At 40.4% G+C, this 13547-nt stretch overlaps 1 protein-coding gene across 1 annotated transcript; it reads left to right on the forward strand.

The window, feature by feature from the left end:
• The first annotated feature begins 9044 nt into the window (after window positions 1-9044).
• Window positions 9045-12427, forward strand: LOC122001450. Its single transcript, XM_042556194.1, has 4 exons — window positions 9045-10339; window positions 11047-11265; window positions 11352-11443; window positions 11513-12427. The coding sequence occupies exons 1-4, from the start codon at window positions 9203-9205 to the stop codon at window positions 12240-12242; spliced, it is 2178 nt and encodes a 725-aa protein (XP_042412128.1). The 5' UTR covers window positions 9045-9202; the 3' UTR covers window positions 12243-12427.
• Window positions 12428-13547: the final 1120 nt, after the last annotated feature.

A 13547-nucleotide genomic window follows, 5' to 3' on the forward strand; every position in this document is an offset into this window, starting at 1 on the left:
CCCGCAAGGGGATTTGCTCCGCGATCGCACCCGAAATCGCTAAAAACGAACCCGCCGGGAAGATTTTTCTGAAACGGCAATGTCTCGACCCAAATCGTTTTGGGACAGCGGGTTTAGGCGCTGTTGGATCGCAAAGGAACCCTCGCGATGGTTAGATCGCGGGTAGGGGCGATGCCCCAGGCCCATAAGGATCCATTCAAAGAAAAGGAGAGAATGGATGGAAATTTTATTAAATAAAATTGTAAAATTAATTTTAAAATTATAGAAAATTATGAAAATATATAATTTTGAATTATATATTAATTTTGTGATAGTCATGGCCCAAAAGCCCAATATGATTGGTTGTGTTGTAATTCATAATACGGCCTGCGTGCCGTTATGTGTTTGCGAGTGTTGTATTATATTCGCGACCTGCGCGTCGTGCCTTCTCTTATTTTCTTGTTGTAAATTAGATTTAGACTCGAATGTAACTCGAGTTTCAAATTGTAATGTACAAATTGGAGCGATGGAGGGTCCACACGAGACGGAGTTAGGAGGCACGAGCAACACAAGGTGGTCAAAGGGAGTAGCTTGAAGAAGCTGTTGACCCTAGGTTGACCAATCGATCTTCTCATTGGCTTGAGAAGATCGTAGTAGGGCCATGACTAAATCACAAATAGATTAATTAATTGCTTGTGTATGTGATGCATATTTAATAAGTAGTTAATTAATTAGTGTCTAACGATTAGATTAGATCTAAGTCGTGCACATGATGCACCCTTGCGATTAGATTAGATCTAAGTCGTGCACAAGATGCATCCCTTCTCGATTAGATTAGATCTCAATCGACTCAACTCTAATGCCTAACCGTGCCGTGATACCTATCACTACCTCGATCACATGTATTGTTGAATTTGCCAAAGCAGAGCAATACATATTATCTTGGTAGGGTACGGAGGGACAATCATGGTCCCGTCTATCAACGCATGGGTGAATACAAACTCAATTAGATTGAGTATTCATAGTTACTCGGTTGGATCGAGTCAACTATAGGCATTCTTCCAATAGTTGGAAAGATAGGTCAATATCACATCTATATTAACTCTCGGGCGTATTAGCCAAAGCTAACTCGAGTTCTAATATAAATGCGGATATTGATTCTATAAACAAGAGTTGCATAGAGATGTAATTGGTAATCGTTACCTACCGATCATACTAAGCCTTGGGCGTATTAGCCAAAGCTAACTCAAGGGTTAGTATGATGTGGATCTTGTCCCACAAGAATTATAGAATTCAGTGAGAGCATCATTTAATTAAAGGCCTAATTAAATGATTTTAAAGAATATGATACTTATTTCTGCATTTATTTCTGTTGTAGAATTGCCATGACGTCGAATACGAACATTTTCTCCCTGCGATCTGTCCTTAAGAAGGACAAGCTCAACGGAGCAAATTTCCTGGACTGGTACAGGAACCTGAGAATAGTTCTCACTCAGGAACGTAAACTGTACGTTCTGGAGCAGCCCATTCCAATGCCCCGCGAGCTGACAAAGATGCTTACAAGAAGCATCAAGATGACGCATTAGATGTGTCATGTCTAATGCTCGCGACCATGAACTCTGAGCTTCAGAAGCAACATAAGTTAATGGGTGCTTACGATATGGTTGCACATCTTTGTCAACTATATCAAGGACAAGCAGGGCACTGGAAGAGGAACTTCACAGGATACCTGGAAGATCTTAACAAGAAGAGAAATAAGATTTCTACTTCAGGTATAAATGTTATAGAAGTCAACCTCTCTATTTCTTCATCGTGGGTATTAGATACCGGATGTGCTTCGCACATTTGTACTAGTGTACAAGCACTGAGAAATAGCAGAGCATTGACAAAGGGCGAGATAGACCTACGAGTAGGCAATGGAGCATGGGTTGCTGCTGTTGCTGTAGGGACTTATTTTCTATCTCTGCCTCTGGGCTTGTACTAGAATTAGATGATTGTTGTTATGTGCCTGCCTTGACTAAGAACATTATATTAGTTTCTTGTTTGGACAAGAAAGGATTCTCGTTTATAATAAAGAACAAATGTTGTTCTGTCTATTTAAACGATATGTTCTATTGTAGTGCATCTCTGATAAACGGACTCTATATTCTAGATCTAGAGAGCCCTATCTATAACGTTAGTACCAAGAGGTTCAAATCGAACGATATGAACCACACCTATCTCTGGCACTGTCGCTTAGGTCATATAAATGACAAGCGCTTATCCCTGCTCCATAAGGATGATTTGCTGGACTCATTTGATTTTGAATCATATGAGATATGCGAGTCATGCCTACGAGGCAAGATGACCAAGACTCCCTTTAGTGGGCACAGCGAGAGAGCGACTGATTTGTTAGGACTCATACATAGTGATGTATGTGGCCCTTTCAATGTCGCTGCTAGAGGCGGTTATAGGTACTTCATCACGTTTACTGATGACTTCAGTAGATACGGTTATGTGTACTTGATGACACATAAATTTGAATCCTTTGAAAGTTCGAAGAATTCAAGAATGAAGTACAAAACCAACTTGGCAAGAGTATTAAGATACTTGATCCGAGGTGGAGAATACTTAAGCCATGAGTTTCGTGACTACTTAGCTGAGTGTGGGATTTTATCTCAACTCACTCCTCCTGGAACACCACAGTGGAATGGTGTATCCGAAAGAAGGAATCGTACCTTATTAGATATGGTATGATCTATGATGAGTCACACAGATCTTCCGACATATCTATGGGGATATGCTCTAAACACGGCAGCTTTCATTCTCAACCGAGTTCCATCCAAGGCCGTGATAAAGACACCATATAGGATATGGACTGGGAGAGATGCCCAGGTGTCTTTCATGAGGATTTGGGGTTGTGAGGCTTACGTTCGACGTCAAGTCTCAGACAAATTAGGACCCAAATTCGACAAGTGCTATTTCATCGGATATCCCAAGGAAACTAAGGGATATTACTTCTACATTCCCAGTCAGCACAAGGTAGTTGTGGCAAAGACTGGGGTCTTTCTAGAAAGGGATTTTGTTTCTAGAAAGACTAGTGGGAGCGCGTTCGATCTTGAAGAAGTTCAAGATGCGAACAATAGCACTGATGCCTCGATGGAAGTTGAACTGGAACCACAAAGTGTTGTGGATGATGTTGTTCCACAAAGAGTTGAGGAACAACAACCAGTTCAAGTAGACATACCTCTTCGCAGGTCTGATAAGCCTGAGAGAAACTCATTTCTCTTGTCCGACCATGATGACGTTATGCTCATAGAGGATGAGCCTACCACCCATCGAAGCTGTGATGAGACCATTTAGAAATGGCTAGAAGCCATGAGATCGAGATGGAATCCATGTACACCAACCAAGTATGGACTTTGGTTGATCCACGAAGGGTAAAACCCATTGGGTGTAAGTGGGTCTTTAAGAAAGACATGGATGGACTTATCTATAAGGGTCGCTTGGTAGCTAAAGGTTTCAAGCGATTCATGGTATTGACTATGATGAAACCTTTTCTCCGTTGCGATGTTTAAGTCCATTCGGATCATGCTTGCTATTGACCTACCATGACTATGAGATATGGCGGATGAATGTCAAAACCGCGTTTCTGAATGGAAACGTGCTCGAGGATGTGTACATGACACAACCCGAGGGTTTTGTAGATCCACAAGATACTAGTAGTATGCAGTGCATAGGTCCATTTATGGACTAAAGCAAGCTTCTCGGAGCTGGAATCTTCGATTCGATGATACGATTAAACAGTTTGGTTTCATCAAGAACGAAGATGAGCCTTGTGTCTACAAGAAGGTTGTAGGGGACATAGTTGTCTTCCTCATATTGTATGTGGATGACATACTATTCATTGGGAAGGACATTCCTATACTTCAGTCTGTCAAGACCTGGCTAAGGAGTTGCTTCTCAATGAAGGACTTAGGTGAGGCATCCCGCATTCTAGGGATTCAGATCTATAGAGATAGATCTAAGAGATTGCTTGGCCTAAGTCAGAGTACATACATTGACAAGGTACTCCTTCAGTTTGCCATGCAGAACTCCAAGAAGGGATTTCTGCCGATGTCACATGGCGTGAGTCTTTCGAAGACTCAAGGTCCCTCTTCTAGAGAGGAGAGAGACCGCATGGATCAGATCCCTTATGCCTCAGCCATAGGATCGATCATGTACGCCATGCTATGTACTCGACCTAATGTCTCGTATGCTTTGAGCATGACGAGCAGATACCAGTCAGATCCAGGTGAAAGTCACTGGATAGCGGTCAAGAATATTCTTAAGTACTTAAGAAGGACTAAAGAATATTTCTTGATATATGGAGGCAATGATGAGCTAGCTGTAAAGGGTTACAGTGATGCTAGCTTCCAGACCGACCAGGATGATTATCGATCGCAGTCAGGGTTTGTATTTTGCATTAATGGTGGTGCTGTGAGCTGGAAGAGTTCGAAGCAGGACACAGTAGCTGATTCTACGACAGAGGCCGAGTACATTGCTGCATCAGAGGCAGCAAAGGAGGCAGTTTGGATCCGCAAGTTCATCACTGAACTTGGGGTGGTTCCCAGCATTCTTGACCCTATTGAGCTCGAGCTATAGCACAGGCGAAGGAACCTCGCTCACACCAGCGGACCAAGCATATACTACGGCGCTTCCATCTCATTCGAGAGATTATCGATAGAGGAGATGTGAAGATTTGCAGAGTACCTACAGAGGCTAACATCGCAGATCCCTTAACCAAGGCTTTGGCACAGAGGAAGCATGATGGTCACACTAGGTCTTTAGGCCTTAGAGCCTATACTGATTGGCACTAGTGCTAGTGGGAGATTGTTAGTTAGAGCCCTAGAGCCAATCATTTGATGATTGTATGGACTCATGTATATCATATTTTTAATAAAGGCATTTGTTTGGTTATTATACTTATTTGTATTAGTGCCAAATAGATTAAGTATAATAGCGTCCTTGAGTAGAAGGTTCATACCTATATCAATCGATTAGTTGAATCGATAGTGAGATGATATAGGGAACACTACTCTAAATCATTCCTAGTCGAGTATTAACATTCAGGGACAATGTTAATGCAATAAGACTAGCATGTAGGTCAGCTCGATGACTTGATCTCACAAGTCATGGATATAGAGATATCATGCTGACACATGGGTATACATTGGAGAATGTATACTGAATGACCCGCCATGAGAAAGTATCATGGATCGTTATATGAGTGTCATATACTTTCTCATGTGGCTATTAGTATGACTATTAGTCCTTAGACCTGAAGTCACCATGGATCCCTACATAAGGAGTTATGTACTTTAGTTTCGTTAAACGTCACCCGTAACTGGGTGGACTATAAAGGCGATTACTGGGTATGTAACGAATTATGCAGAGGGATGTGAGTGATGTAGATGGGATCTATCCCTCCCATATGACGGGAGCGACATCGCTATTCTTGATAGAGTGAGACCACGAAGTGCATGGCCATGCCCAAATGAGTCAACATTAGATGTTGAGCTCATTTGATCGAGTGAGTCTACTTGGAGTTCAAGATTTAGATTGATTAGAGGATGACACGGTCTATGCCTCACATTAATCAATCTAGATGTCTAGGATAGAAGGACACTTGTCACATATTGTGAGGAGTCACAATTAGTAGTCACAAGGTGATGTTGGATCTCAACATTCTTATAACTTGGGTAGCAATGATGTATTGCTAGATGCCGCTCATTGCTTATGTTTCTAAAGGAGTTTAGAAACATTGCCAACGTTACAAGAACCTATTGGGTCACACACAAAGAACAAGTGGATGGAGATTAGGTTCATATGATGAACCAATTGGATTAGGTTCATGTGATGAAGCAATTGGATTAGGTTCATGTGATGAACCAAATTGGATTAAGAGTAATCCAAATTGGGCTAATTGAGTTAGACTCAAGTTGATTCATGTGTTCAATGAGTCTAATTTGGATTATGACTCATTGAATCAATTTAATTAAATGAATTAGATTCATTATATTAAGTTGGCTTGAATCAAATGGTTAGATTAGATCAACCATGAGAGAGATTTGGTCAAGTTTGACTTGATTTGAGAAGGAAGATCAAAGGTCAATTTTGAATTGACCTTTTGCCACCTCATTTGTGAGTTGGCATAAGGTGGACCATTGATGATGCTCCACATCATCATGGTTGCACATGTGTGTGACACCTCATGGAGGTTACAAATCCCCTCTTTAATGGCCACATTAAATGGGAAGGGGGTTACACACACATGAAGGAGAGTGAATGCAATTCATTCTCATTCATTCCATCTTCTTCCTCCTTAGCTCTCTCTTGCTTTCTCCTCTCTTTTGGTCGTGGGTTCCATGAAGGGAGAGAAGGTGGTTGAGTTGTATTCCAAGAGAAGAAAGAAAGGGTGAAGGTCACAAAAGAGGAGACTACTTCTTGAGTGTAAGAGTTTCCTTTCTTCTTTCTTTTTCCCTCCATTTAAATCCTATCCGAGAGCTCTAGAAAGTGCTAGCACACTTGGGGCTCTCTTCTCCATCCTTTGAGTGTGAGAGACACTCCTTGTTCGTATGGATATCACTAGAGAAGTATCTACCTTGATACTTTGGAGATCCGACAAGTACCTTGGACGAGCGGGATTTTGCAAGGGCACGCATCGAAGGTAAAATGGTTTTTCCTTTGTAGATCTACTGTAGATCGTAGTATAAAACTCGTATTTGTGTTTTCGAAATTTTTCCTTGCACGGATCTACGGCTTTGGGTGATTCGGGGTTTCCGCGACGCGAAAAGCGGTTTTCGCGGCCCGAAAAACCCAACATGGACCTTGCTCGAGGAGAAGGCCGGAAGTTGGGTTCGGGTAAGCCCTATTCCGTATGGCCGAAATTACCCAAGCGAACAGAATCGGAGCGGAAGACACGGACCGAAGCAAGCAGAGCCGAAGCTGGAGGCCCGGTTGACTTTCACCTTCCGAGCCCTGGAACCATTCTGGGCGTTCGGAGTAATTCGAGGCGCCCGGAACCCAAAACATAGTCAAATTCGACGTGGCGCGTACTGTTGCATCAGGGATAAATTATTATCTCATTTTAGGCGCCTGGAACACTTTTAGGCGCCCCGTGCAGGGCTATATAATTAGCCCTGCTCCCAGAAACTAACAACAATAAGAAATATCCAGCAACACTTGTACATACTTCCTTTTTTATTTAGCTTCGTCTTTCTGTGCTTTCATTGATGTAAAGAGGTTTCTCCGCCTAAAGGAGAAATTAGTGTGACTTCACTACCTTGGATTAATAACATCTCCGGTTGTAACCAAGTAAACCCGTGTGTCTCTGTATTTTAGTCCTTTTTATTATTGTGCAGGGGCTATTCCCCCCCTTCTAGCCGGCTGCCAAGGGTCCTAATAGTTGGAGCATCTTGTAAGAGGCAAGATATTCTTAGAGACAAACAACATGAAAAAGTTACAGAAGCACTAAGGAGAGGGAAGATTCTTAGTGGACGTTGATTGAATCAAGAACTTGGAACGAGCTAGTGATACTCCTTGGGGTTCATATTATGGTACTTTAGTTAGGTTCACTTCCAGATTTTTATTCGTAATTGAAGTACTTGAACTTATTATGGAGGATGGGGTAAGCACAGAGTAGAAAGTTAAAGCACACATATTGTTAGATGCAATGCAATCATTTGAGTTTATATTCATTATGCATTTAATGAAAAATGTATTGGGGATTACTAATGACTTGTTATTGGCAGTGTAAAGAAAAGAGTAGTAGATTGAGAATGCTATGAGATTAGTTCATATATCAAAACAAAGATTGCAATCTACTAGAGATGATGAATGAGATTCTCTATTGAATGAAGTTTCTTCATTTTGTTCTACACATTAAGTTATGATTCTAAATATGGATGAAAAGTTCATAGCTTGGTTCATCCAAGAGTTGTTTTGTACTATTTTAGATAAAGAACTCTAGAAAAGACTAACTTGGTTCATTATCGTTATGAGTTGTTTTGTACTATTTTAGATAAACAAGTTATGAAGCTTACTAGCTATTTCTCTTAGACAAATACTAAATTACTTCATTGTGTGGGATGCCTTAATCCTAGGGACTCATTCTCTACTTTTAATAAGGAATTTTTTTTTTGCTAAATTATATCTTAAGGATTTTTCTGTATATGATATTATGTTACTTGATAAACAACTTAAGAATTATATTATTGATATGTGCACAAATAGTAAGTTTTCAATAGTTGATGGGATTACAGATTTTGTTATGTAAATGGTAGAAACAAGAAGACATGTGATCTATCCTTTAGTTTATATATTTGTTATTTTAACATTGACGGTACTAGTTGCTATTACGAGTGTAGAAAGAGCATTTTTTGCAATGAAGATCATAAAAAATCGGTTGCATAAGCAAATGAAGGATGATTAACTTAATGTTTGCATGATTCCGTACATTAAGAAAGATATTTTTAATGGAATTGACAATGAAACTATTATATAATGATTTCAAATCATGACTTCTTGCTATGAACAATTATAATTTCAATATAAAATTTTGTTGAAATATATTTATTATGAAATTATATATCATTAACTTTTGCTCACTCGATTATATTGTTGGCTTCATCCTTGATAGCAACGGACACCTCACCAAAGTTAGATACTTAAGAGTTTCCTGTATCATCTTTGTTCTATGACATATTAGAAATAGTTATCAATACAAGAGTGCTACATCAAACATAGATAGGATATTACTTGAGATTCAGATGTATATTTATCATTTGACAGACGTCTAAACTCGTACATCACATTTGGAGTTTATAAAGCAATTTATCTTCATCCAAAATAAACAAAGAAACTATAAAAAAATTGGCCTGATTTGATTCATTATTATCCAGATAGAATCGACACGCTGGATTGGCGGACATAAAAGCAGTTTTTTTAAAAATAATTCATCAATTTTATCCAATTAATTGAATCAGTAAAACTTCCGATCTGAGTGATTCATTAAATCGACAGGAGAGCGGGATGATTTCAAATTTGAAAAAGAAAACACGATCCGCCCTCCAACGTTCATCTGAACGTTTACTCTCTCTCTCCCCTCTTAACATCCCACACATGCCTTTTCCATTCTGTGAGCCGCAAAAACCGAAACCCTTCCTTTCGGCATTTCCTCGAGCAGTTTGGTGTGGCTCACTCCATGGCGTCCCTCACGCCGGGCGTCCTCCTCAAGCTGCTGCAGTCCATGAACACTGACGCCAGGATCGCCGGCGAGCACCGTTCCGCCCTGCTCCAGGTCACCGGCATCGTTCCTGCCCTCTCAGCCTCCACCGCCGATGACTTGTGGCCCTCCCACGGCTTCTACCTCCAACTCTCTGACTCCGCCAACTCCACCTACGTTACCCTTTCTGATGTCGAGGCAGATGCCATCCTTTCCAGCCGCCCCCAGATCGGCCAGCTTGTCCACGTCGATCGCCTACAGTTCGCCCACCCTGTTCCCCGCGCCGTCGGCCTCCGTCCTGTCCCCGGTGCTCGAGTCCACCTAATTGTCGGCTCCCCTGAACCCCTCGTCGCTCGCTCCTCCCCGGACCAGCGGAGCTTTGTCATCCAGCCCGCCTCAGCCGCTGAGGCTGGACCTCCCCTTGTCTCCTCTTCCTCCTTCAGATCCAATTCCCTCCTCCACGACAAAGATAGAAGAACCATCTTTGCCGCCAGGGAGAACGTCATCAAGAACCATGTCGATTCGGCCGGAAAGCCACGGAGATTCACGTCTCCCGCTTCAGCAAAATTGTCCTCCAGGAAAGTTTCTCTCGGTGACGTCAATAGCTCAGGGGATTTGGCACGCGATCCGTCTCCAGCCTCAAAAACAACCTCTCGGGCGTCGTCACCTGCAGTGCAAGTAAGGTCAGGCGCGAGGGCCTCGTCCCCTGTTCCCTCCAAGTGCGAAGTGCCCAGTCTGGTTGCAGCGAAAGACGAGAACCGGAGAATAGCAAGGGAGCCTGCCATCATCGTGCCGTCTAGATACCGGCAACCATCTCCTATTGCGAGGAAAGCTTCTGGATCGCCAATGGGTAGAAGGGCCTCCATTTCTCCTGCACGGAGGCTCTCAGGAGGGTTCAAAATGACCTCGCCTGCAGCTGGGGAGGCTGGGGGGAAGAAGAAAACAGGATTGGTCGTTGGGGGCTTTGCAAAAGTGTCCGATGCAGCCTCAGGTTCCCTGAAATCCATCAGGAAGAGCTGGGACGATTCATTGCCTAATGTGGTCGGAGTTTCCGAGTCCAAAGATAAAGGAGGGTCAAAGAGCAAGGCAGACAAACAATCCATTTTGACAACTCAGGTATTTTGAAGCTTCAAAAAGGATTTCCCTACCTTTTTCAATTAATTGTTTTCGTGATAGATTCTCTATTATCATTATCTTCAACATTCTTTTAATGCCATTTGATATCACTGCTTACACAGTTTAACTGGGCTTGCATAACTATTGATCAATTTAAAACTTGTGAATTTGCTTCGACATAGAAAGCAGTTCATAATCCCATAATTTGATGTGTATTTTAATTGGTGAAAGTTTCTGTTATATTATTGCATATGTTGTAGCCAACTATATATGTACATTTTTACTTGATCAGTCATTTGTCAGCTGAAAATCTAGGAAAATTTAAACTAAAGGATATGTTGAGAGTTCTATCTGGGAAAAATGCACCAATTGAGAATTTGAAATCAGGTGTGCCAATTCAAAATTTTTTAATATTTGATGCGTCAGTCATTTCAAAAATTTGCTAGTCAAATCTGTCTTATCATTATTAAAATTAACAAACAAAATCTAGAACACGACCATCGACTTATATCTAGTTAATGTGTCTTGAGGCCTTAAAATGAATCCCGCAAATTGTGGCCACTTCCGCTCAAATTTTGAATGATTGTCAATCATTATTGTAGTCTTTTGCAGTAAAAGTATCATAATATCATATTAGTTTGCCACATTTTTATCCAAATACAGATTCTTACTAATTAATGTGTAACTTCTTCACAAATGATCTTTAGGTTGCTGTGTCACAAAGGAGGAGCAATGTAGGAAGAATGCAAACAAATGATGAGAACACAACGTTCAGTGAAAAGCGAAGGACGAATAACAGGGTTTATTCATCCTGCGAATCCGATAAATCCAACATGATTCCTAAAATTACCGTTCATGACAGGAAGTGGACTGATGGCAGTATCCTATTTGATTCTGTGTCTGAAAACCTTGCAAGGCTAGGAAAGGTAAGCATTTTTTTTCATCACTTTTGATGTTTTGCTGAATTCCTAAATTGATTTATCAAAAAATTCTTTTGTGCAACAATTTGCAGGAGGCATTTCAAAGAAGAAACATTGCTGCAGTAGCTGCAGCTGAGGCAATTGAAGAGGCTTTGGCTACAGAATCTGTTATTAGGATCTTAAGGTGATAGTTTCTTGAATTCTTAGCACTCAAAGGCTGATAATGGCTAATGGCATTCCTTGTCTTCTCCAGCATGTTTTCTGACCTCTGTTCATCATCAAATGCTAGCAACCCTGTTCCAATGATTGATAGATTTCTACCATTGTACAACGATGTTTTAAGGTGGACTGCTGTTGCTGAGTCTCTGTATGCCAATCGCAATTCTGAAGGGCAGAGGGATGCTGTACCAACTGAGCATAGCAGTTTGGCAACTCTCTGGGTTGAAGCAGCATTAGCCACAGATATTCAAGTTCTCCATTTAGTAAGTGAAGAGGCTGAGAACCTATCAAAGAGAAAGGCTTCTGAAAGACTTACAATCCCACAATTGGATTCTTCAAAAACATTTTTGTTGAAAAGGCAATCAGTTGGCGTTCCTTCTAGGAACAACCACTTGAAATGTTTGCTTACTCCCTCAACAAACACTTGGAGCAGAGGTCATGAGTTGAGTGAAACATTGGAGCTTGCTAAAACTCTCAAAAGGGAAATGCAACTTTGGTTTCTGAAGTCTGTAGAGGAAGCAATGGATGTGGGCTTCCGATTATTTGGAGAGAAAATAGACATGGATGAGGAGGTCAATCGCAAGGAGAAAGTTACAGCAGTTCTCTCACAATTGAAGAGGATCAATGATTGGTTGGATGCGGTGGTGAGGACACCGGAGATTGATACATTGAAGGAAAAGATTGAGCAATTGAAGCGAAAGATATATGGGTTTGTGATCACTCATGTTGGCACTGCATTTGATAACTCCGTTATTCTCTCTTAGCCTAGCATATTGGATTCATCTTTGTTTCAAATTGTGGATGTCTTATCCTCATTTGTGGTATCAAAAGTTTCTAAAAAGATGTGACTATCCACTTAATGTTTTAGATAACACTTGTAACTTTTTCGTGATATATGTTTTAGTATTGTTCTACTAGATTTTGCGGTCAATTTTAAATGAGTGTAATATTTTGTTGGGTGCTTGATCTTTTTCATGTAAATTTCATTGTCCTAGACAAAATATCCTCTATGATTTACTTGCCTGTATTTTGTTGAGGAGTTAGAGCTAATAATATTGGGTTGTTTGGGTGAGCGATATCATCTTTTATTTCAATAATTGATAATAGTAGAAAGGTTTAAGCATCATCAAAGTTCAAATGAAATGCATTTATCATACTTTATGTTAAGTCTTAGACTAACATAGCAAGTTGCAACATGCTCTTAACTAGCTAGGCCTTAGTTTTGAGCCTATTTAACTAACATGATAAATTGAATTGTTATGGAAAATATAGTCACATCATTATGTTGATAATCACCCAAGCATATATGTTGTAATGTTATCTTAAGATGGACAGTTGGCTAGCACATGGTGGTATTGCTGTTAGAATTTGAGAGATGTTCTAAGGCAATCTTTCAAATTTGAGAGATGTCCTAAGGAAATGTCTCAAATTTGAGAGATGTCTTACGATTTTTTTTTAAAAATTTATTTGATAATTATAAATTTACTATTTGAGTACATATTATATGTTTGATTGTCTTAAATTCATTTCCTGAATGTCCGTAATATAATTCATAGCATGAGAGAATTTATGATTGGATCGCAACTAATGATTATTTCTACATGTGCAATTATGAATATATTGAAAATTTTCTAATCGTCGAATTGATGTATTCGGATACCATCAATTCTGTAAGACTAGCATGAGTTATACTCCTTGGTTCGGGCAATGATTTTCTCATTGGATAGAGACATTAGGATGCCGAGAGTTAAACGTGGATGTTGGTTATGGTAACTAGTTCATTGGAGTGACTCGCTGTAAGACTTCATATGGTTCTCTCTCTATATATATAGATATGTCTGTGAAGTTCTTACTGCAGTATGAGTGCAAGTTTTCTTCGACTTGAGGTATACAAGTCATCTTGGTTATGGAGACTTATATTTTGACATCTTAAGCAAGTATCTCATTGAGGTGTGGACCCGAGATGATTGGGTATAAGTTGAAGTGACCGAAAGTGTTTGGATAGCCAATAGAGGATTCACTGTTAGCTAGAGCCCTAGAGCCAATCATTTGATGATTGTATTTTGGAC

Source organism: Zingiber officinale, chromosome 7A, assembly GCF_018446385.1.
Source record: "Zingiber officinale cultivar Zhangliang chromosome 7A, Zo_v1.1, whole genome shotgun sequence".
NCBI lineage: Eukaryota > Viridiplantae > Streptophyta > Magnoliopsida > Zingiberales > Zingiberaceae > Zingiber > Zingiber officinale.